Source organism: Leptosomus discolor, chromosome 4 (genome assembly GCF_034619465.1).
Source record: "Leptosomus discolor isolate bLepDis1 chromosome 4, bLepDis1.hap2, whole genome shotgun sequence".
Lineage (NCBI taxonomy): Eukaryota > Metazoa > Chordata > Aves > Leptosomiformes > Leptosomidae > Leptosomus > Leptosomus discolor.
In genome coordinates, this window is record NC_141394.1 from 71,563,262 (window position 1) to 71,589,138 (window position 25,877).

General features: G+C 40.5%; 1 protein-coding gene across 1 annotated transcript; it reads left to right on the forward strand.

Annotated features, from left to right (window-relative positions):
- HTRA3 (HtrA serine peptidase 3) lies at window positions 1-25,877 on the forward strand. Its single transcript, XM_086464180.1, has 9 exons — window positions 1-424; window positions 9,665-9,764; window positions 11,494-11,716; window positions 12,411-12,605; window positions 15,244-15,276; window positions 15,933-16,047; window positions 22,784-22,832; window positions 24,633-24,728; window positions 25,712-25,877. Exons 1-9 carry the CDS (start codon window positions 1-3, stop codon window positions 25,875-25,877), a joined length of 1,401 nt encoding a protein of 466 aa, XP_086320306.1.

Genomic DNA, 25,877 nt, shown 5'->3' on the forward strand with positions numbered 1-25,877 from the left:
ATGCGGGTGTCGCTGCTGAGCCCGTTGCTCCTGCTCTCCCTCAGCTGCAGCCCAGGCGCCGCCGACCTCTCGGCGGCCCGAGCCAAGTGCCCGACCCGCTGCGATGTCTCCAAGTGCCCCAGCCCCAGCTGCCCCAGCGGCTACGTCCCCGACCGCTGCAACTGCTGCCTCATCTGCGCCGCGGGCGAGGGGGACTCCTGCGGCCGCAAGGAGGACCCGCCCTGCGGGGACAGCCTCGACTGCCGCTACCCCATGGGCAAGCGCTTCGCCAAGGGGGTCTGCCAGTGCAAGCTCAGCGCCCAGGTGTGCGGCAGCGACGGCCGGACCTACGACAACATCTGCCAGCTGAAGGCGGTGAGCCGCAAGGCGCTGCAGCACGGCCTGCCCGCCGTCGCCCAGGTCCAGAAGGGAGCCTGTGAATCGGGTAGGAGCATGGCGGGGCCTGCCCGCGGGGCAGAGGGCGGCGGGGGGACAGCGCAGGGGCGTGCTGGTTTCCAGGCTGAGAAAAACCGTGATTTTCAGTGACCTGGGACGACTGGGTGGCTCCAGGGACTGTAAGAGGCTGCAGAGGTCAAGGCACCTCGTCTGGCTGCCGGCCGTCGCTGTGGTGTGGGGAAGGGGTGCTCAGGTCCTTCCTGAACGCAAAAATCCTCCTCCTTCATGCTCAGTGTGGGCAAGAGCCCTCGGGCTGAGGTTTGGGAAGGTTTCCCCTCAGTAGCGTGGCCATGGACGCCTTGGCGTTGGGCAGCGCTGCCGGGAACAGGAGGCAAGTGCGCCGGGCATGGCGGAGGCGAGCGGCGTGGAGGGCGTGAGGCTGTCGGGGCAGGGCAGTGGTTACGTCCTCTGCCGTCACCCCTTCTCGAGGCGGGGCGCGCGGGCAGCGCCGCGGTACGAGCCTGCGCTCGTCCTGCCGGCGCCACGTTCGCTTTGTAATGGCACCCGCTGCTGAGGCGCTTCGGTGGCATCGCCCGTGCGGGTTGCGCTGCAGATCCACTGCACTGTGGCCCGCACAAAGCAGAGCGGGCACCCGGGAACGCGTGTGCCCTGGGGCCTTCCCTGGTGGTGTGTGGGAGGGTTGTTGGATTCACCTCACAGGCAGCTAATGCCTCTTAAAGCCATGTAGCTCAAACAGGGCGGGGAAAACCACCAAGTAGTGTGTAAACAGCCTAAAACATAGTCTTTTGCCTGTATTGTTTTTTTCTCACAAGTTTTGACAGTTGTAGAGTCTAAAGTGGGAATAAAATGTCTGTGAACCTGCTTTACATTTTAAAATACCGACACTCATGATAATCAAATGGTCTTCTGTTTGCACTAACGTGCCAAGGCCTTTGCTTGGATATTATGATATGATATGGCAACTTTAGGCTTGATGGTTTAACTTCAGAAAGTTTAGAAATCACTTAAGGTGGTAATTTCTTTAGTATTAAAACGGGTCATTTTATGGAAGTGTTAATGCTGCTAATATGTTTTCACATACTTGTTGATATGTTGTTCTAAGGGTTTGCTTCTGCTGCCTTTCTCATAGTATTCCTGGAAAGAAAAGTCATATGGATAATGGAGTTTCAAATCGTGCATTAGTGTTTCTATTATGTCCAGGGAACCACTAACCTTCCTGTTTATTCATAGATAGCAAACTTGCCAACATTTTTGGAAGGGATCAGAGGGAAGAGAGCTACTGTTGTAGCCTGTGTGAATAGGGGACCTTTCATATTCTTGAGAGAAAGTAAACCGTGGTGCAGGGTGGGAGGAGGTCAAATGGTGTTCCTGGAGTTCCTTTAGGAGTATATTGTCAGAGCTAAGAATTGCTCCAGATGCCAGCCTGGAGCTGCAATGATAAATCTCTTCAGTATTTTCTAGTTAGAAATTGCTGTTTGCCTGTTCCTCTTCACATCAGCACCCATTAGCTTTAATACTCCTAACACTTGGTTGGAACTGATCCATGTGAAATAATCAGAATGTTTAACCAAAATGAGTGAGCTAGCCTGCATCTAAGGGCTTATGGAGTGCCTGGGGTTTGGTATATATGACATTTTCTTTAAGGAATCCTCCTGAATCTACTGTTAATAGGCTTAGGAATTTGAAGCCATGAGGTAGAGGTAACATTATTTTTTCAAGCAACTATTTCGGTCTTCACTTTATTTTGGCTTTATTTTTTTGTCCCGGAAAACCTCAACTTAGATGAAGCATCTGGTTCTCTGTTAAATTTTAATTTTTTTTTGTTCAGTTCTACAGCTGCACAAACTGAAGCTCAAAGAAACCAAGTGTCTTGCCTAGGGTCAGACTGAGTTGGTGGTTGAGCCAGGAATAGAACTCAATTATGGTATTTTTTTAATTTTTTTTTTAAACAATAACATGCAATGGCTGTAATGAAAGGTTTAGAAGAAAGTCGACAGTTTAAAATTACTGTCGAGTTTCTCTCTTTTCCCTGTTCTTGAAAGAAATCTGGCCTCAGATGACTCAGAGTTCAAAGGGCTAAGCTAGTTACGAAGTAAATCCAGTTTTACTTAACCATACATATACTAAAACAATCTCAGATAACGGTAGCCTTATATAGCGTGACTTAGTCTGTTTTCAGAACATGCGATGACCCTGAGGAGCAGCTTTTCAAGTGTCTACTCCTGTCCATCTCCAGTTGCTTATGTTGATGCTGAGTTAGATTCTAGCTGTGATAAACCAAGATAGGCTAAGAAAACTTATCTGTGGTTTCCTAGTGACAGAAGTCTGGTGAATGAGGAAGTCTGATGCATGAAAGGAGTAGTATAGGATAGTAAAGGATGCAGGAAGGAAAGGAGGAAAGAGGTGCCCAGGATGACTGAGTGACAATTCCAAAATTGATGGAATTTGAAATATTTTTTTTCCTTGTTGAAGTCCTGGATTAGCTTGAAGAACAGCATGCCAAATTGCAAGTTCTAGATAGAGTGTACTAAAGGAGGGGCTGTATCCTGTGTGGAGATACAGGAACTCTGGCGTTGATGTTCTTCAGTATGTCTGTGCCCTGAAAACTATCACTGATGCCGTTAGCCTTGTGCGTCTGAGTAGAGCCATGGACTTCTCTGAGATACTGATAGGAATAGTCTGCAGAACTCCTAGGCAAATTTAAACTGTATGCTACCTTTTTTTTTTTTTTTCCTCTTCCAACACTAGATAACCTTAATATATGGGAATTTTCTGAAGCAGCTAGCTTTTTCCTGCCTTCTGTCACCTGCTGTGAGAAAGAAAAGTTATTACAGGCTAGTGTGGAAGTGATGGCATAAATGTTTATGGAAGACAACCTGTGTAATCAAAGAGCTGTTCTTACAGAGCCGTGTTTCTCACTGCAGCAAATTTAAGTTCACCAGTGCCACATACCTGTCTATTAAAGTGTCAGACTCCTCACTCAAAGGATTCACGTGGTCACCTGCAATGTATGGCCAGTTTATGTCAGACTTTCTTGCAAGAAGGCTGTTTATGGTCTCTCAGTACAACTTTCTTAGTACAGTCAATAATTCCCTGCGATGTTGCTTTGCTAATGGCTTCTGTGAAGACAGTTCAGATGTGGAAAGATTTGTATTTTCTCAACTAGGACGCAGAAACGAAAAAATATTTTTCTGTAAAATAAGGGTGCTGGTTTTTCAGTGCAACAAGGAAAACTGGAAGATTGATGATTGATTAGAAAGTCTTGGAGGAAAGAAGTTCCAGAAAACAAGTGCATTGGCTTTGCAGGGTTCTGTCTGAGAATGTCTGTCCTCTGCATTGTTTAACTGAAGTCACTCTCAGAAAGTGGTCATGATGTAAAGCCTCACGCATGTCAATCAAATCTTTGCAAGATAGGAGGCTAAAAGTTCAGTTCCCTAAAAGAAATGTTTGAGATATGGTTAATGCATGAGCAGAGTCTTTGCACACAGTTCTGCATGGGGTGTTTGGAGTGTGCCTGTACATACCCTTGAAGATACAGAGGCACAACTGAGTGTATCATTACTTTCATTTCTGAGAAACCAGCCCAGTGAGAGATACTAAAGTCTTCTACTGGTATTATTGTCATCAAAGCCTTACAGCTGCCTCCAGCTGTATTTAGGGAAATGCACTGCAACTTATTGGCTGGAACGCAAACTTTAGTCACATTCCGTTACTGATTGTTTTCCTTATGTCTGAGTTTGTTTTGAGTTCCTGCAGGTGAGGATGAATGTTGTACAGTGTTTGGTATGTAATTCAGAGTATAGCACCTCACTGCTTTGTATAGGATAGCTAACAGGAAAGAGATGTTCTTATTCCATCTACTTATGAGAGTCACTTGGGAAGGAGGAATAACAGGCATCTGAAGTCAGTGAGGCAGTGAGGTGTCTGTGCTGGAAGGCTTGTGCCAGTCTGTCTTGGTCTGGCCGGTGTGATTGCTGCACTGCACAAGAAAGCCACTTTGGTGTTGGTTCACCAGATTTGTTTTCATCTGTGCACGGCAGACATCCATTGTATAAACAAGTTGCCTGAACCATAATGTGGCATTAAACTATCACCAAGGCTTTATGGTCAGTGCACAGCTATGCAACTTGATCTTAATGCTGAATTCATCAGAAAAGCTGCCCATGAACCTATGTTTCCAGCAGATGTTTCTGTTTTTTAAGCAGAGACATTATAATCTTTTATTTGTCTTTCATTTCTTTCCATGAAATCACAGTAGGGACAGTGTTTATCCCTGGTGATCAGATCTGCCAGGTTGCAGTCCTCCCTTAGACATAATAATTTTGCTGAACATACGTATCTTTTCTCAAGCTGGTTTTAAAAGGGGAATGGTGGAACAGCCTTAAAAGAATGAGTTTCCCAGTCTCGCAACTTGTTAATGAATATAAAATTGTGGATTTTAATGCAATGTACTGTCTTTAAGAAAACATTGAATGTAATTTGATTTAATTCTACAGGGAATAAGTTGGCAGATACTCAGAAACTTTCAGTCTTTTGCAAATTTAAGTAGGTCTAGCTTTGTTGTCTTCAGTGGGATTATGATGGTTTATTTCTGCAGAAATTTTTTTCCAGTTCTCTTCGTACGAGGTTAATTCTACAAATTTGTTGGAGTGTTCCTGGTTTGCAGCAGTGTTAATGAGATTGGAGTGGGTCTGTTGTCTCTGCAAGAAAGTAAATAAAACACTATTAAATGAACTCATAGCCTGTAGATAACACTACTATCCAGGGAAAGTCTTAAGCTGATAATGAGTATACTCCTACCTGACAGGCACTTAACTTTAGCTGTGTAAATCCAGTATAGTTGGAGCCCATAGAACTGGAAATGTAAGATAACATTTTACAAAATAGGCTGAACATCTTTAACTCCAGTTTATGCACTTACATTCAAATCTAGATTTTGAGTGTTTTGTGGGAGGAGCTGGAGGTCTTCTGGAGATCTAATTGCCTAATTGAAATGATAGGATGGGAGTTCGCGTCTGCTGAAAATCTGGTTGATTTGTGGCTATGGAGCAGATTGGGAAAATCTACTTCTTTTGATTAAGAAAAGTGTGGACAGCTAAAGACTCATACAGTGTAAATTTGAGTTTGCTTCAAGTACAACTTGGTTGCAGCAGCTTTGATATTTTGGTTATACAACAGATAGTTAATTGGATTAAATTATGGCTTTTTGCCAAGATAAATTAGCTGTAGTTAGCATGAGGTGATTTTGAATGTGCAGTAATAACATGGAAAATAATGGATGTTATTGAGAGACCTTTGAAAAAATATGTGGCAAATCTCAGTAGGTCAATAGGTCAAAATACACAAAGCTGCTGTAAACTCAGCTTTTACATTCACAGTCCAGCAGACGTCTGAGAGCCGCTAAAACTGTGCAAGACAGCAAGAGTATCTGAGGCAGGGGTGTGGGGGGAGTGGGCAGGGAGAAAGAAAAAGACACGTTTAATTTTATGTTTTACTAAGAACAGTTTACTAAGTAGCAGCAGCTAGTGTCTACCAACTAACGCAAACTGAAGGATAGATTGAAGGTCTGACATAAAGCCCTGGTTCTACTACTACAGTTGTAAAAGTTGTTTTCAGGGTGACCTTATGCAACTTACACAACATTGGATGTTGCTTCCTTCTTCAGTTTCTCAGGCTGCAATTCCTCCCTTTTAAAGAATATTTAGAACTTCAAATGGAAAACAATAATAATTAGTAATTATGCACTAAAATGTTATAATAACCAACATTTCAGTTCCCTTAAATAGGGCTGTATGTGTGAGAGTTTGCAGTTACACCTTCCAAGTCCACAGTTTGATTTCCTGGCTTGTCATATAATGTGTTTAAAGGTTCTCATCACTCCCAGCTTGCAGAAGGTGATTCAAGAGAGATCAGTTTCTGTGAAGTCATCTCAAATTTGTAAGTCAGTTTTCACCAATATTTAGTTCCCACCAGACAGTAGTAAGAATCAGGCCAGTAGATCTTCAGCTACACCTTTCTTCCAAAGTTTGCATGTCTGTTATTCTTGATCCTCCTTTGTTTCAGATTTCCCTTTTAATATGTAGTGCAGATTTGGATTCACCTTCAGGTTTGAGTAGTATTGTCTTCTGACCCCGGCAGACTGGTTCTGGACTTCTACTCAGACTGAGAAATGCTTTCACTATGGTATGGAAAGAAGACAAGCTTTCCTTCAGTTTTACAGTCTCCTCTCTGTATTGCTGCATTTTATTTTCTTCAGCTTTTCCCATGTTTACATTCATCTGCTACCTCTTTCAGACTTTTTCTCTATGCCTACCCCAAATCTTACCTGGAGAGCCACTGCCACCCATGATGTTTCCCTGGTGGCTAGTCAGGAGTGGTGCGAAACCGAGTTCTTTGGCAGGCATCCTCCTTTGCTTTTGGACGTGTGCAATGCTCTGATAATTTGGCACGGGCAGAACAGTTTGGCACTTGGCAGATGCAAAGGGATTTAGCTGCCCAGACTCACATAGAGCTATGCTGATTTACACCAGCTGAAAGCCTGCATTCACCATGCTTTTTCCCCCCGATTCTATGCTAGCTCATCAGCTAGAGGGTCTAGCCAACTGTCTTCCATAGATTTCTATTAAGATAAATGTGATGATAATGTTGTGTCCTGTCAGTGAACACTGTGGTGTATGCAAGCATTCAAAGTCATGTTAGTAGATTTCAAAGGACAAGCTGCATAATAAGGCAAGCTGCTTGTGAACTGAAGGTAAGATCAATCTTCAGTGGCCCACTAAGAAAAACAAATAACAGTATATTGTGCTTACATTTGACTGTCCTCTGTGATTTCTGTTTGCATTGTCTCTTTTAAACTAAGTTCTGAAACAAGCATATTGAATTGCTTGGAGGGATTTTTCGGAGTGCTTGAGAATGTACATAAAAATAATAGACTGAATTGAGTCCTGCCAAGTTGCTCCTTCTGTTTATACTGTATCATATAAATTCAGTTTGCTAAATGTAAGCATGGTTTCTTTTCCCTCAGAAGTAAATCCAATGTCCAGTAATGGAAAAAGAACTCATGGACTTCTATGGAGAAATGTCTAGTTGTCTTGATCTGGTTTCTTCAATACTTTCTTCCTTGGTACCAGCATTGGGTCTATTCCATAAGTTGCTGTCTTTGCTTCAGGTCTTTTGAATACTGTGGTGATGTAATGCCTCTCACTCTCTGACTTTTTAGGTCCTTTAACACTTTATTGTGAAAGCTTTCTGAGAGACTATAGGAACTATAACTAGTTCTCTGTCACCCACTATCTTATGAATTCATTCAAAGAATAGAATAGATCAGTGAGACCTCTTTTTTGTAAATAGGTTATATTCATCCCAAGTAATTTACAAGTTACAAGGTTTAATGGTCAGTAAAACACCTGCAGATAAGGATTGGTGGAAATGGTCTTTGAGTTAAGAGCTACACAGAATACCAAAATGCATGAGAACTCTTTTAAACTTCTCTCTCTTTTCTGTGTATCTTTCCTTTCATTTGATGCCTCCTACCTACTTTCCTTTTAAAGGCTTGGGTAAAGGGCAGCTGATGAAAGAAAAGTATATATTTTCAAAAGATGGAATCTGTACCTGGACTCATTACTGTGTTATGTGATCTAGAAATAGGCAAATCTAGAACCCTTAAGGCAAGGTGTTGATTTGGTACGCAAGAGCTACTGTGGAATAAGCTTATCCTTCAGCATGAGTTGAACTTAGAGCAAAACATAATGGCACAAAGCATCACTTCTGAAGAGTTGATGCTTTTTAGAAATTAGAACTTAGAGCCTTTACCTCCTGACTAAATGGCAGGAAAAGAATTGTATCTCCTGGGATAAACAAAGTGCTGTTGCACCAGATTTGAAAAAAGCCAAAAAAGTTCTTGCTGTATCTGATTACAATTCATTGACTCCCTTCCCTAGATCCCATAGTTAGTTTTAAATCATCAAGCTGTGAACATGAAAGATTGCTATTTGAGTGTGGTGATATGTCCCCTAGTGTATGTTTAACATATGTGGTGATATGTCCCCATGTATTAGGGACTGCAGAAAGTATGACATTCTAGGACAAGTAATATTATTACTTTGTGGTGTTGTGATGTTAGAAGCCAGGATAACGTGTCATTAGAAGTCAGGATGCTGTGGGCTTTCTTCCGTCTCCAAGATCTTTATTCCACAGAAGTATATTCAGTATTCACAAGTGCTGTGTGTAGTGCTGTTTAATGTAGTACCGCACTGGCTTTTATCAGAACACTTAGTATTTGGTAATCTATTGCTATGCCCAGCTGCTTCTTACCGCTTAAATGTGAGTTTGCAAAACTTTTTACGTGCAAAGGTTGTCATTTACAGCAGGTTTCTAATGTGCTGTTTCAAAAAAACCTGACTTGGGTTCTAAATGCAGTTCCCAAATGCTGCAGCTATGTTACTTAGCACTTGTTAGGCCACATCTAGAATTCTGCATCCAGTTTTGGATTCCTCAATACCAGAGTGGCATTGACAGGCTGGAGTGAGTTCAGGAGAAGGTCATGGTTGTGGAGGGCTGGACATATCTCCTGTGAGAAAAAGCTGAGGGAACTGGGCTTGTTCAGCCTGGGGAAGAGAAAGCTTCAGGAGGACCTAACAGCAGCCGTCCTGTACTCATGAGGAAGTTACCAGAAAGATGGAGTGAGGCGCTTTACAGTGGTGCACAGTGAGAGGATGAGACAATGAGCATGAGTTGAAACACAAGTCTCAACAAGAACGGTTCAGACTAGATATAAGAAATTTTTTTACCTCATGGAGGACAGTGAAGTAGTGGGACAAGTTGCCCAGAGAGTTTCTGGAGTCTCCAGTCCCAACTGGACAGAGCCTTTGAGCAACCTCATCTGCCTCTGTAGCCGACCCAGCTTTGAGCAGGAGGTTGAACTAGAGACCTCCTGAGTTCACTTCCGACCTGACTTATCCTATAACCCTATATGTTTTGGATAAGAATTAGTAGTTGATCTACAAAAAATACTCCAGACAAGGCTTGTAGACTTCCAAGAGAGTCAAAGAAGTTATAGCCAAGTGATGCTGATGTTTAATTTGTTCAGGATCAAGCAAAATGCTGTATAAGTTTTGAACAATCTTAATTAATTTGATTCCTTTTCCAATACCTGTTTGGAAACTATCCCAGTAGGAGAAACAGACCAATTCAAAGCATATTTATCTCAGCTACTTGGTAAAAAACGGTATTGTCTTATTAACATATCCAATTCTTTCTGCTAGTATAGGTCACCTACAGTCCAGCAGCCCAAGGTACAAATTCAACTTCATAGCAGATGTGGTGGAAAAGATTGCACCTGCTGTTGTGCACATTGAACTTTTCCTCAGGTAACACTTTCAATTCTTTGTGTTTTAATTGCATTGTTTAGCAAAGGTCTACAAAGATTTTCCAGTGTAGTAAGTTTCATTTTGATTTCTTGAAGTTCACAAAATATTCTGGAATGTTACAGCAGACTCACTTTCCCGGAGAGCCACCCATTTGTGTGTTTTGTTCCTGTTTAGTAGATTTGTTTTATTTGGCTTACAGTCTTTACAGTACTTTACAATACATGTTGTCTGCCATAAAATGAGTGTATCTCATCTTTGGAGGTCTCTTCAGCCTTCACTAAAATGTGTTGGTTGTTGGATTATGTTTATTATCTCAGTTTAAAAAAAAAAACAGGTCCAGAAGGTAAACTGGAAAAACATATCTCCTTGTTGCTTATTCTGCTTTCAATGAGAGGTGATTTATTTTGTAAGGGAGAGCATTAAGAGGTAGCATGTTGACCAGATGTAACCTATCTAAATACAGAAATGGTTTCTGATAGGAAAAATGTGTACTAAATTTGCTGATCGAAACATTCAATTTACTGAAGCTGAGGCGGCAAGTTGAACATTGAGTGCTCAAAACAACCTGGAAGGCAGGTTTAACATCGAGTGCTCAAACCAGCCTGCTGTCAGAACAAATTACGGCAAATATTATGTGTACTCCATTACCTGAATACCTTTCTGCTTGGACTACTCTAATTTTACATAGGCTTAGGAATTTATTGGAGAATTTTTATAGGCTTTTATAATATGCAAAATCGAGGTAACCGGGTTTTCTGAGACATAGCTTTATGCGCATGGTGACTGGTCTTTTGAGAGAATGTTACAGTTGAAGATGTTTAAGATCTTTGCATATGTAGTTAAGATTGTTTATTCTTTCCCTGTAAGTAGATGTTTGTCCAGTGGCCTGCTGGGCGCTGATTGTGATACTGTCTTCTGCCTGGGATTTGCTCCAATTCTTTACTGCTGAATAGCCCAGAACTTTCAAACAATTTCCTAATAAGGACCACATCTTGGAAAAAAGAAGAATTTGTGGACCTTTTCTCATCTTCTACTGCCTAGACAATTTCTGTTCCCCTAACAAATCTAAGATCATTACAGCAGTTGTTCATAGAGAAAAGTCATAATACTTAACAGTTTATAAAGTCTTTTAACTGTCAGTATTGCAGCAAGTGTTGTTTCCCACCAAGTTTTACTCAGTGTTTTTCATATATTTTATTTCACATTCCCAGTCCTTTCGGTTTCCAGATGTGCTTTTACCTGCCAGTCGGTGCTTGGGCTTCATGATTCTCTGAGACGTCACCTCTTCCTTTACTCCTCTGTCCAGCTGCAAGGTTTCTTCTTCTCTTTTTCCCATTGGAGGATCAGTCCATTTGTCAGCCCAATTGTTTTCTGCTGTCATTGTCTTCCCGTATAGAAGAAGCAACTGGTAGGATCAGATGGGCTCTTCCTCCTTCCCTTTTTGTCCCCTAGCCTGTTTGCAAGGAAGCCTATAAAGACAGAATTGGAAACCAAAGGAAAAGGACCCCGTGGGTTGTCTGAAAACCTTGGTTCCTACCTCCCTGGCTGACTAAAAGCAGTCACAATTTTCAGCAAAGGATCCTTTCTTTGTCAGTATTTTTAAATCTATTTTTTGTAAGGGTTGTAGCATTGGTCATCAAATGCTTTGTTATTTCTCAGGGTGAAAGGTGGTAAATGATTTGTAATGTAATCTTCTCTTACGCTTTATAATTACTTTCTTTTTGTGCAGGCACCCTCTCTTTGGTCGAAATGTCCCGCTTTCCAGTGGATCGGGGTTTATTATGTCTGATTCTGGTTTAATTGTGACCAATGCCCATGTAGTATCAAGCACCAATGCTATATCAGGGAGACAACAATTGAAAGTGCAGCTACAGAATGGAGATACCTATGAAGCAACCATCAAAGACATTGACAAGAAGTCTGACATTGCGACAATAAAGATTCACCCTAAGGTTTGTGGCATAAACAGATGAATGAGTTAATTTGGGAACCCTGTTTCAGTTTCGTTTAGTACAGAGTGATTGGCTGGAATGTATGTTTGGGGATTCCTTGGAAATGTATCTGGGGAAAAAAATGCACTGAAATACAGGCCTGGACATTTTTCAACTCTTAGAATTAAATTACTTTGTCTTCTGTGCTAGGAACTGTGAAAAACAAAGGAAAAAAGTGCGGCTCAGTTAATATGTGGCCAGATTCTCCTATCTTTACCTGAAGAGCCAGGCTATGTTGGCTAATCTTTCTAGCTTTGTGCCAGTACCTGGACAGGAAGGTAGTACATAGTGTAGGAAGAGTGGCAGGCTGGTCAGCAGCTGGTTTGAATGATGCTTCTAGGAGGAAGGAGCAATCTGCTGGAAAATGGGGACATTGATTTCAGGATCTTGCTGGTTTGTTTTTTTTTTCCTGGATGAAATTGCTAGGTAGTCCTGCTAGCAATTTGTTTCTGAAGAACGTTTAAAGCAGTAACACCCTGCAGTATACTGATTTTACCTGGTGTAAGTTTTGGGTATATGGTAGTGACTGGCTCTTTCATTAATGTAATGGAAATGTAATGTAATGCAATCCTAACTTCTTGCTAGTTTTTGATCTTTCCAATCAGGTTATTTTCAGGAATAAACTAATGCTTATTTCTTTCTTTCTATGCTTAAGAAAAAACTACCAGTATTGTTACTGGGACACTCTGCTGATCTGAGGCCAGGAGAATTTGTGGTGGCGATTGGAAGTCCGTTTGCCTTACAGAATACTGTGACAACAGGCATTGTCAGCACTGCTCAGCGAGATGGCAAAGAACTTGGCCTGCGGGACTCGGATATGGATTACATTCAGACAGATGCTATTATCAATGTAAGTACTAGGTATGTGAGGAGCTGAGCTTCACAGTCCTGGGACCTTGAAATCCCCGCCTATTCAGCAGGGAAGTGTGTGCTCTGAAAGATGAATCCACTAAATAAAAGCAGCTTTGTTTAAAATTAGTGATAGGCTCTTCTTTTATAAAAGACTGTGCAGTGTCTGCAAGTTGCATTCAGGCGTTAGTGTTGTGAAAGGTATGATAAATAAAACTACCCTCTTTGAGGTTGTCTGTGAAGACATTATGTATGACAAACCCTTCTCTTTCTTTAGATCTCGTGCAGTAACGCATGGTTGTATAGACCAGCAGTAAATCAACACATTTCTCTCTCTGCTTGTTCAGCTTATCCGGCCAAGCAAACTGTAGAATAGAGCCAAAGTTTTTTTCATTTCCATGCATTAGAACCAGATGGAGTAGTCAAGTTTATAGTATCTGCTTTGATTTAATGACAGAACACCCAGGTAAGAACTTAAGGAGAGGGCTAGATTTTTTTGTTGTTGTTCTTGTTTTCCCTTTGCACATCATATACCCCAGGTAAGAGTCTAAATGTAAAATAATGTAAAGTTTGAGATACAGTTTGGATTTAAGGGTCCCAGCACTGTGTGTTATATACAAATAATGAAAATAATGTCCCTTCAGAGCAGCTTGGAAGGATCCTAAGAGCTTAAGTAAAGTCCTTGGGTGTGTATATAACTTGTGCTGATTCTAAAAGAGCACTGCACGCATATCTGAGGTAGAAAATGGACTGAAATTTTATAGCTTAAATCTGTTACACATTGAAAATATTTTCAGGATTTATTTGCTGGACCTCAATGTCAAATTTGACATAACAAACCCTAATGTTTAGCATTTCACACACGCAAAGCGCTTCACAAATGTTTGTCACCACAGACTTGTCAAGAGATTGTATGGGGAAAAAAAGAGGGTAATTACTTTTTGTGCTAAGATATGACATAAAAGTGAGCTTTTTCAAAAATTTTCTATATGATCCAGGAGCTAAACCTCTTAAGACATTTAATTAGAATTACTCTCTTCAGTTGCATGAGGAGAGTAGGAAAACTTACACAAAATGGGTTACTTGGGGGCACACACTGAACTGGTGGCAGAGACAGAATTAGAACATGGGATTCTTGACTTCACGCCTATACACATTCCTCAAGATCAGACTGCTTCCTCGTGCATACTTGGACGTTCACTGCCCTCAAAAGCTAATGAGCAGGTTTAGACAAGGATAGCAGAGTGTGTCAGGTAATGCTAGACCAAATGGAACAGTGATAGCAGTGGAGGTAAGGAAAATGACAGTATTTTTGAATTGCTTTGCCATTTGAGGCCACAAAATACAAAGATAGTCCCTGGCATAGGGGCGCTTTGTGCTTAGCTAATGCACTAGTTTTCTCCTGAGAATGGGAGGAGTTTGAGAGCTGGTCTATTCAGAGCATTCCTGTGGCTCAGCCAAGGCTTTCCTGCAGGAATGTGCATGCAGCTGCCTTCTGAGAAATGCTAGGACAGCAGGAACATGGGACAGGAGAAAACAGGGCCATCCGTTCCCAAATGGAGCTAGACTGCATGTGCCAAAGTTGATTTATTATCACATCCTTCAAGCAGAAGACAAGTGAATGAAAAATAATATGCTGAGGAAGGCTGAAAAATCATTATCTTGGTTCCTTTGTATCAGTCAGACACAAAAATCAAGTGTGTAGCCTCTGATCACTGCAAAGGTACAATGTAAGAAGCTGATCGCTTCGTTAAACTCGAACTTCGAAGCTGTTTTGCAAACTTTAATTTCTGTTTTATTCTTCTGAGAATCTGTAAGGTTTGCCCAATGCTATCGAAGTGTAAGCAGTTTATATGGCTCATGTTGCTGTCGTGCATCACTTAGCCTTTGTTTATTTTGAGGGGTAAGTTGCTGCTCTTGGCTGTTCGGTAGACCTACTCGAAAACTCTGGCCTCACTCAAAAACAAACTTGTTGAGCCAACATGAAGATGGACAAGGAACTTCTCCAACTCCCATTTCCTGTAATCCTGTTGGATGTTTCCTTTGAAGGTATTAGGCAATTTTGGGCTGCTCAGAGCTGCTATACACCCTCCCTAGAGAGGGTTGCATGGCTGTGGTTACCAAATCAATCTTTACATAATACCCACTTCATAGCAATGCACTGTGATTAAACATGTAAAGCACTGTATTCTTCTCTGGTGGAGAACTAGAGAGACTGACAGTGTTACAAACCAAAGTGATGAATAAAACTGCTTGAGAACTGTACGTGCACCTCACAGAAATGTTACTTTAAATAGCAATTCATTATTTTGAAATCTTGTTCTCACAATCATTAGAAGAATCGAAATACTCATTTAATGATTCTTCTTAACTTAGGGTCTGTCTATTTGGAGTGGTAAGTTGCTGTTCCTAACTTTAGGCCTTTTGCCGAAAAGAAAAAAAGTCTTACCATAAGAAGTGTGAACGAGTAGGGTAAGACCTACCTGTAATCTTCTGTTATCAATATTGTGTCCTTCAGCGCTGCCTAAGAAATGACCTTCTGTCTTTCATTTACTTACCAACAAAATAGTGTGTGAAATCAAAATTGCATTTCCTATAGTGAAGCCCCAATTTATTGTTCTCTTATGTCATTTTTACAGTATGGAAACTCCGGAGGACCTCTGGTTAATCTGGTAAGTCAAGGTGATTTGGTTTTTGTTTTGTTTCATTTCAAGAGCCAGTTTGAAATAAGTGGGAGAACATTTTTTTGAGAAGGTTCATAGGTCATACCAGCTTCCAGTCGTTCAAACTAATAGAGGCAGATACCCTGAAGCTAATACAAACTATGGAAATTAGGTCTCAGTTCATACACCACTGAAAAACATTTACATGTAGAGCGGAGGATATTTTACACAGCAGTGAGGAAAATGGGATCTGATAGAAGCAGTTATGATCATTCACACTGTGAAACGTGGATGCAGGGCAAAGATGGGACCTGCACAACTGATTTTAAAATAGGTTGCTTTAAACCAGCACTGATTTTGCAGGTCAGTGAGTTGTGGCTGTAGTGGTAGTAGTGGCTCCGCTGCCTGCTCAGTGGAGGGAATCTCTTGCTGAGTGGTGGGATGGACCTTGAGTGAACAAACTGTGCTGTAATTTCTCTGGCTGTCACAGTTAAATGTGAAAGGGACTGTGAATCAGAGATCAGATCCTCCCTTACAAGTGATGTTTATTTCTTGAATGATTACAACACCGTAACATTTCTTACACTAGCTTTTAACATGAAATGCTAGACAGTGAGCTGAACGCTGTCACTTAGGAGCAAATTAATCGAGAACTGTCTCAACAGGATGGTGAAGTGATTGGGATTAACACCTTGAAGGTCACGGCTGGAATTTCTTTTGCTATTCCTTCAGACCGCATCACGCAGTTTCTCACAGAGTCACATGACAAACAAAGTAAAGGTAAGGTCTGCAAGAAACAGTGACATCTTCCAATTATTATCCTGATCTGTTAGTGAAGTGCCAAAAGACATGGGTCTGGGATCCTGTTATGGAAGGGAGCAGCATTATTTTACAGTATAGAACACCACAGACTTGGAAACAGAAAACAACTTCACAGAAGTGGGAGAGATGTTATTCAGACCCCCAAAGAGTAGATAGTATCTGTATAAGTCTGGGAAAAAGGGCCTCTGAGGATAGTGAGGACACAGGTAAATCATTACAGTCTCACGTGATCTTGAGAACAGATGGTGACTTGTTCAAGGAGTCTTGCCCTTCTCTTTCACATGTTGTCCAAGCAAAAAGGAGATTAAGGTGAACTGTGGAGAATAAGGTAAAAACTTTTTAAAACACTTGTCCACAGATGGAGTGTAGCGTGTGCGCTGTCAGTGGATGGTCTTTATTTTGCCACAGTCATCTATGTCAGTGCTATATAATTGGGTATTAAGATAGACTCTCAGACCTTGGTGGAAGAAAAGCTGTGTGCTAATTCATGAAGAAATACATGGGGAAGCCAGGGGAGAGGCATTAAACAAGAAAGGCCTGTGCACCAAAGAGCATATCAATCTAAATATACCAGCAACTGACAACTGCAGTACTCTGGACGTTTTTTATGTGCCTGCCTTGTATCTATTTCACTGTATGAGGTGTCATACTACGTGCTGCACAGCCAAAGCTGATCTAGTAATGCTTCATCCAGGCCAAAGCTTCCTTTCTCTTTTGCTTGCCAGTTTATCTGTCCACACCCTACTCATCTCGTGTCATGACTGCTGGCTGCTGCTTCTCTTGAATCTTTTTGATATTAATTGTGTTTTCTCCTGAGTTCATCCAATTTCTGATTCCAGGGTTGTTTCCCTACACCATTGTCCTCTCAGTGTTCTCTCAGATACTGCTATTGCAGAAACTTCCCTCAGTCAGAGGTTTTAAAGTTATGCATCTGCTTGTATATTTGAGACCATCAAGGACCACAGGTTCCCTCATCTGTGTTTTGCCTAATTCCCCAAATTAAATTGTTTTCAGTTGCTGATTTGGGGGGCGGGGGAGGGTGTGATGAAAAAAGTTGTTAATTATGTGCAGAAAAGTTCATTTCAAAGTAGCTGACATAATTTTGTTCCAGCCAGTAAGTCAAAACCCCTATTTATTCACCCAGCTTACTAGCTGTTTGTTGGCTTCTGAGAGGAGCAGGTCTGTATCATTACTGATGTTACCGTTCAGAACCAGACTGCTCGTCTCAAAGCAGGGAGGAGCGATGGCTCACCCTGCAGGCATGGCTCTAGAGCTGTGAACACAAGCCTTGTGCAGAAAGCCCACCATCTGCCAGTGGGTTTCTGGTAACTGGGGCTGGAAAGTCAGTGAAGGCTAGAGATGCCACCACTGAAATCAGCCACCTTGCTCCTTCAGGCACCTTTGCTGAGAATGATGAACCCGCTGAGCCCAGCTAGAGGGCCTAGAGATAACTTTGCCTACGGAACCCTAAGAAAAACTATAGTGAAAGTTTCAAGTTTATCTTTTGATTGCAATATACTGTCTGATTTTTTTCATCATTCACATTATCCCCTAATCAAAAGAAAAGGATTCACACTCTTAGCATCAGTGTGACCGTCACTGCTGGGCATACCCTGGGCACAGGCAATTTTTAATTTTATTTTTTTAAAATATTTTTTGCTTTTGCTTGTTTGAAGTACCTCATGTACTTCTGCTTCAGGCAGAAGAACAGTCATTTAAAGCCCTGGATGCATACAGAAATATAATTTCTAGGAGATATTTTCACCATATTTGAGACTTAGTTTGCATTTTTTAGGCCTTTAGTAATAGTTTTCAGGTTTGTTGTTTAGATGTTCTTTCTTGACATAAGGAATTTATGTAAGCAAAATTTTGGGGATGTTTTTATGATGTTTTCTTTTGCTCCAGTTACATTTCAGTAGTTTCAGTGGGATCCGCCCTGATGGTACAATTAGATCATAGAAGTAAGTTTAAGGGTATTACTATTTTGCTCTAAATATATTGCCTGAAAATGATAACATTCCAATAGGAAACCTCTCTTTTCAGATTTACGCTGGCTTATAGGAGATACTCAGAATATTGTTTAATAAGCTTGAATTAGTCTTTTAAATCTCAGCTGATCAGGTAACTACCAGTTTTGTATAGAAGGCATATATTTTTTGGAGTCCCATCCATTGTATATAACTGCAGATATATGATCTGCTGAAGTACAGGAGTGGAAAAAAAGGAGGATGGCATTTGAATGAAGTATTTGCACTGATGATTATTATCTAAACATTCTATATTACCTAATGCATGGGTAATACATAATAATACCTAATGTATTTTTGACCAAAAGTTTTACCACACTCTGCATAGAGATATCGATCTGTTGAATGGTCTGAAATTGCTAATTTGGATTTATCACTAATAATGTTAAACTCCTTTTATAGTTAGGAATTCCTAAACTGATGCATGAAGTTAAGCGTGTCCATCTATATCTCAGTTTTAACCATTCGTGTATTCTGTCTTTACCTCTGGGGGTCATCTGTATACTTAAGCATTGACTGAATTTTTTACTTCAGTGTCTTTTATTAGTATCTTACAGGAATTTCTCAGTTTCAGTCTTGGCTCTGCCATCTATTCCTAATTCAGACTTCAGCAGAACAGTAAAACTAGAAAGTGTTCATACAATCATAGAATCATTACGTTGGAATAGACCTCTAAGATCGCCAAGTCCAACTGTCAACCCAACACCACCACGCCCTCTAAACCATGTCCCAAAGTGCCACATCTACACGTTTTTTGAACACCTCCAGGGACAGTGGCTCCACCACTTCCCTGGGCAGCCTGTTCCAATGTTTGACAACCCTTTCGGTAAAGAAATTTTCCTAATGTCCAATTTAAATAGAATCATAGACTTGGATCCTCTAGAAGGGAAACCAGTAAGTTAGCAATTTGACAAAATATTAAAGAGAAAATCCAGATTGAGAGGTCAGCCTGGCCTCTCATATAATCTTAGCAGAAAACTGAGCAAACTTGTTTCAGATGGGCAAGGAAAATTGGGGAAGTTCTGCATTGGCCACAGCCAACAAGTCATTTATATGAACCCTCATTTACATCCCCAGAACACTTTATTAGTTGTCTTTAAACTACATGCTTACCTGTGTATTTGTATTATTAGTGATAATTATTGCCAATAGTCTCGATGGCTGCTTAGGAGGCTCTCTGAGTGTAGAATCAGACTACTGATTAAATTCAGGTGTACAGTTTACATGGGAGATACACTGCACATAATTCAGCATTATAGGCTTGAGCTGTTTTCATGGTTTCTGTTTGGCAGTGGAGTATCTTTTTGAAATGCTTTCAGAACTGCTCATGCAATCTGCAAGATGATCTAAGTGCAAAAGGAGTGAGCAGAGAAGTAGGAGGTTTGCTTGCTGCTTGAATAAAAATGTGCAGGATTTGTTTCTTTACTGGGAGATCTTGGTGATATCCTGGCCCCAGGATATCACCCATATTCCTCCTGGAATGAGGGTAGTCATGTGCCAGAGTTACTCATACCCATAAGAAATTGAGTACCCAGCCCTTTAATTTGGATTTATCAGGTTTTTTTGCCACAGTTTGTAAGTCATAAACACTTCTGCCTTCAGCCTGTTTATCTGTCTGGTTTGTATCTCTACTGTTACAAGCATCAAGAAACAAAGAAAAGTTTAACAATAAAGCAAGTGCTTTCCTTGTGCAACAGAAGTCTCCTTAAATTATGAACTGCTTCTAGTTTCTTGGTGTCAGCTGCTTGTGACTTTCTATAGACATAAAACAGATTTAAGTTTAAACTAGTGGTTGAGGCTGGTTTGCTTGACTTTGTACCACTGGAATTGGTGTTTAATCTGGCCTGGTGTTTACAAAAATTAACTGTGATTTGAATATCTCTCTTCTGTGCAATGCTTCAGCTTTAAGCCGTGATTGTTTCACGTTTGTTGAAACTGGTTATTCCAACGTATTAACCTTCTTTTAACACTGCTGGGACTTCACCCTGGTGACGTGCTGCTTAGATTTACAACCTCATTTCTCTCAATTCTCCTAATTATTTTTTCTTCTGCCTTATGATTGCACAAATTGTCAGAGTGACAGGTTTTGAGACCTTTTTACTCACAGACCAGATGTGATATAACAGGTGCCACATGCTGTTCTGCTAATATGACTTAACCCTGATGTCAAAATGCCTGTCCTTTGGGGGTGGTAAAACACTACAACTGGTTGTCTGTGCCTGTTCGGCCTTTGCTGGTACTTCTAGTAAACTGGACAGTTATATTCCCTCTAATCATTGTTGATGAAAACTCTGGGTTTCGTGCAAGATGTTTGACTTGGGTTAAATTGAATTGAATAGACTTTTTCAAAACAAAAGGCCTGATGGTTTTTTACCTGTATTCTGACATATGAAATGGCTGGAGGGTGGGAAGCAGGGAATCTAGACTCTGCTGCTAAAATAATCTATAGCTCATAGCTATTAGTTTTACTTTGTACAATAGCCTGCTACTGTTCTAGTATGAGCCGCTGTTTGCAATGTGGCAAACCTGTTGTGGAAAGAGGGCAGAAGGCCATTTTGAATTTTAATGCGTGGGCAGGAGTGAAATAATACCCCAACCTGCCCAAAGATAAGAGTAGAATGAGATTTTTAATTGTGAGTCAGTCTGTATTTAACCAGTTTTTGTATTATTTTTTTTTTCCCCAAAGCCTTATTTTAGCCACTGGGGAAATAATTCCCTTTTAGATCAGTGGCATTTCTGCTGTGGTTTTTCATTCTTTCCCAGTCTTCTCCTTGCTGTTTTGTTTCTTGAAGATCAGTTTCTTTTGTCCCTTCTTTCAGTTTCGTTTTTCTTTCATGTGAACATTCCTAACTCAGCCCCCAGAGTATGCTTTCTGCTTCTGCATGTTTCTGCATCACACAGGTGGTGACCACCAGTGAACTGTTTAATGCCAACAGAGAGCTGTCACCAGAGAGTCTATGTGTGTCATGAAGACAACTTCATCATTTAACTGTCCACATTGCAGGGACGGGGGGATTAGTTTCAGGTGGGAGAATTATCATGTTTGGGTATTTTTAAAAAGTGAAAACTTATGCCATGTAGACTAGAGAAGCACTATGAGTGCACTAGTTCCTGGCCGTGCCTAAAGCTTTTGAGACTTCAACTTTGAGTAATTTGACTTCTTCATGATACTCTTACTGTAGCTGATTTTGATCTCGTTAGTTTCACCTTAAAATAGAAGAGAGCCAGAACATTTCAGGGAAAAGTAGGGATGACAGTTACAGATGTAATATTGTTCAGAGTGCAGTAAATTCAATGTTTAGTAGTCAACATTTTCACTGACACTAATGGGAATATTGACATGCGTAAGATTCAGGACTAATTCCTTTACTTGGGACTATTTTTCTTGGAAAGAGTAGGAGTTAGAGGAGACTGTGTACATCTCTTTTTCAAACTTTTTCCTCACATGAGAACATGGAGAAGCTCAAAGAAATTATGAAGTAGTTATGCTGGAACAAGTAAGGGGAAATATTGTTTCATACCGGATATAACTAACTGCTGAAGCACTCACTTTAGGAAGCCATCAAACCTCATTTTTTTCCTAAGACAGCTGTGCAATATCAGGACTACTAAAAGCCAACTACAGAAATTTGGTGCCGTTCCTAAAGGAGTGAATTTTCACCAATTAAAATTCTGTAGAGTCCTGGCTGCTCATAGAATCATAGAATAGTTTGGGTTGGAAGGGACCTTTAAAGGCCATCTAGTCCAACCCCCATGCAGTGAGCAGGGGCATCTTTAGCTACATCAGGTTGCTCAGATCCCGGTCCAACCTGACCTTGAATGTTTCCAGGGATGGGGCTTCTACCACCTCTCTGGGCAGCCTGTGCCAGTGTTTTACCACCCTCATTGTAAAAAACTTCTTCCTTAGATCTAGCCTAAATCTGCCCTCTTTTACTTTAAAACCATTACTCCTTGTCCTATCACAGCAAGTCCTAAAAATATTGCCCCATCTTTCTTACAGGCCCCCTTTAAGTACTGGAAGGCCGCTGCAAGGTCTCCTGGAGCCTTCTCTTCTCCAGGCTGAACAACCCCAACTCTCTCAGCCTGTCCTCGTAGGGGAGGTGCTCCAGTCCTCTGATCATTTTTGTGATCATTTTGGCTAAGCTCTATGTTGTTTTTTAAAAAAAACCCACTTGCTTTTCATACTTTGGGGTAGGAATAACAAGCTATTCGCATTAGAATCAGCATGAGTCTAAGGTTGTCCTTTCTCTGAAAGGTGGGAATTTTAATTTCTTTAAATCCCATTTCTAAATTTTAATGAGAACACCATATGATTAAATTGTCTTGCCCAGTTTCAGATGAAACAGTAGTTGGTTACGAAATTTTCCATTTACTGAAGTCAGGCAATACTAGATCACAGAAATTTTCATAAATTTCCAAAGAAAAACTTAACGGAGTATATATGAGCTTCTCTCTTACCATTACTTGCAGGGAGAGGGATTGTCATTCTGTACAGCAAGTCTAACCAAAATAAAAAATTACTTCAGTATGGATATGTATGATATCTGTTTAGTTTTGCTAGAAGCTGATACATCCTGTTTCAACTGACAGGTGTTTTGGGTCATCAAAGTAGTTATTTTTGGCAGCGTTTGCCTACGTTTCTTAAATATCCTTTGTGTTATTTTCAGACGGGAAGAAACGTTTCATTGGCATCAGAATGCTGACAATAACACCTGCGTAAGTATCTTAGAAAGGTAATCTGTGTGGTCATGCATACAAAATGTGGTCAGTAGTGGTTATGGAGCTTCATCCTTCAGCTTTCATTACAAATCTCCAGAGAATCCAGAAGTGTGCATTAGCTTCTATGAAGTCTGCAAACATTTTCATGGTGTTGGTGAAACAGATACTCTGAGACCTAGAAAATCACAGTCATTCTCTAAATACTGATAATGGTGGACGCCCTGTTGATAGCTGAGGGAAATTAGGAAGAGCTTGAATGTGGATTTTGGTTCTTGACAAGGATGTCTGGAGTTACACCACGTTTTAGGTGGCATTTAAACAAGCTGCTGCTTTCAGGTGACTATGAGTGCCAATGACAGATTAGCTGCTTGAGGATTTGGCAATAGTTTTTTCAGTGCCAGTGGAGGCCATATGATGTGTGATTTGGTGCCTAACCATTAGCTGGAAAGAAGGTAGTTGCTAAAGTGCAGAACTAAAGCTTCATGCGTCCATGTTAACAAACCAGAATATGGATACTCTCCTCCAGTTCTTTACTGTCATTTCTCTCTCACATTGCTTTGTGTCTTGCCGTTACCCGGATATATTCTGGGATAACAAATGAAGGCTCTTATGCTCGTGTTCTTTGCCGGCAGTAGGCACGCTTCCAATGTGGCAGTAGACTCCAGAATTAAACAAGACAATTTCCAGCTGGGGTAGTAAAGCCATCTTTGTTTTTTGAATTACACTCTTGCAGTCCTCCCCAAAGGGTCAGATCCTCAGCTGGAACGAATCGCTGTAATGGCATTAACATCACCAGGCCACCACCAATGGAGAGAAACTCAGAATGTTTCTCTGCGTGATTGTGAAGTGAACACGATGTGAAATTTTACTGCTTTTGTGGCATCTAATGAAGCAGTATGATGTCTCCAGGCCTGCTTTCAGGAAAAGACTACTTCCCTTAGTGAGTTTGCTTTAGTCATTTAATTGTTAGCTTCCTCAGTACAAAATCAAGTGAAGTGAAGCTTTGTGCAGCCATTCTGGCTTGCTTTCCATCTGAGGGACCCCAGGTTTTCATGGCGGACAGCAGAGTAATCCGACATTAGTTTAAACCCCTTTATTTCTAGAAATGGGTTTTAACCCACACTGTACACAGACCTGAAATGATGTCATCTCCTTAGAAATGAGGGGATGTTATTAGAGTCTCTATTTTGCAGCTGGTTCCTGTCTTCTTTCTTTAGAAAGGGATGCACAAACAACTCTTCAAGAATGTTTCCACTTGAGGAAGCTGAAGTTTCCTTGTAAAACTCTCACAGTTCTGATCTATCTTATGACTGAAGTTACCAAAAGCTATATTGTTCTAGATAAAGACAGAATAAGAATGACTTGCAAACTGAGAGAAGCAAGAAACATTAGCAAATTTCTGCCCCATCACCAGCAGTAGTAATTCTTGGGGGCTGGAATATCTTTTGTCCCTGTACAGCACCTGGGACAGTGTGTTACTGTCCCTGTGCTCTTCTACAGTGCCCTCTGTGCTACTGCTGCAAATAGCAACAGTCAGGTTCTTGCAGGAGATGTATGAGACCATTAAATATAGCATGCTTTGCATAGGTAGGTAGTTTTGACTCTCTTAAAATCTTACTTGTTATAATCCAAATTCAAATCCGCTACATTCTCATCACAATAACAAGGGGCAAACAATTAACTATTAAGTCATTCATTTTGGGTCACAAAAAAATTGAGAATAAATAAATAATAATTTTTGAATGCTACTGCTTTTGTGGTGGAATCAAATGCTATATAATTTTGTTCTTATTTCAGCTTGGTGGAAGAACTGAAACACAGTAATGCTGATTTTCCTGATGTCAGAAGTGGAATTTATGTACATGAAGTTGTTCCAAACTCACCTTCTCATAGGTACGTAGAGCATGTTATTTTCTTCACATAAATAAATCTCCAAATAAATACCATTAGGTAACTTTTCTATTTATATTCAAGTACTTCCTCATACCAGTCTTGATTTGTATTTAAACAATTAAAAATTGTGAGTTTAGGTTAAAAAAAAGAAATTAAAGTGTTTGTGCTAAGATTCTACTCACATCCACAACAGTGAAATTCTTCAATATTGGAACTTTTTTAATGATTTTAGGAAACACTAACAGTGTGCAAATTTAAAGAACATCCCAAATACAATAAACCAAATTTTGTTTTTGAAAAGTATGTTAAATATTAATAAATAGAAACTTGGATTGAGTTTAAACAGGAAACAGGATAGCATTCACGTAAGACACTGTCAGAGCTATTATCTGAGACAGTGCTTTATCTTAGAGGAGGAGCCTATTTTAAAGAACAGTTGGAAAATAAATAAGGCCACTTTGAAAATTACTTTAGGAATTACTAAGAAAATGCAAAGGCAATAAAAGCAGCTATTCTGGATTACGTTTGACCAGCAAGAGAGAAATAATTTACCTGCAGTTCAGTTGGTAGTCTTTGCTTGTCTTGAAATTTTAGGAGTGGTTTAATTCCCAATGCTTGAAATACATACTGGAGAGATAAAAGTGTGTTCTTGCAAACAGATGGAGTGGAGCAAGTCGGTCATGGCTGAAAGTCTTTTCTGTTTCTCCTTTGCTGTAGTTTTGTGGAAGACAAAGATAGACTACTTTTGGTGTGTTTTTGCTGTTTTAGAAGAAAATCCTCAGTGAAATAATGTGAGCTTGATTTTGCATTTAGCAAGTGCTACCCTTTATTCTTTCACAGTCAGAAGGGTGGAATTTCCTTTTAATGAGAACTAAAACAAGCAGATATTTATCATGTCAGCCAAAGAGGTGGCGAGTAGGCTTTGTACTTTTTCTCTGCACAAAATGCATGCTTAACTGCCTATTTCCTCTTGTCTTTTGCAGAGGAGGGATCCAAGATGGAGATATCATTGTTAAAGTCAATGGGCGTCCTTTGATGACTTCCAGTGACCTGCAAGAGGCTGTGATGAATGAATCACCTCTACTACTTGAAGTTCGAAGAGGAAATGATGACTTGCTATTTAACATTGAGCCTGAAGTTGTCATGTAA

What these genes read in the sequence shown, in the direction of transcription:
- HTRA3 (XM_086464180.1), top strand. Translation starts at nt 1, where the DNA reads ATGCGGGTGTCGCTGCTGAGCCCGTTGCTCCTGCTCTCCCTCAGCTGC. An exon ending in ATGCTGACAATAACACCTGC is followed by an intron (nt 22,833 to 24,632) that starts GTAAGTATCTTA and finishes TTCTTATTTCAG; the next exon opens with CTTGGTGGAAGAACTGAAAC. An exon ending in CCAAACTCACCTTCTCATAG is followed by an intron (nt 24,729 to 25,711) that starts GTACGTAGAGCA and finishes TGTCTTTTGCAG; the next exon opens with AGGAGGGATCCAAGATGGAG.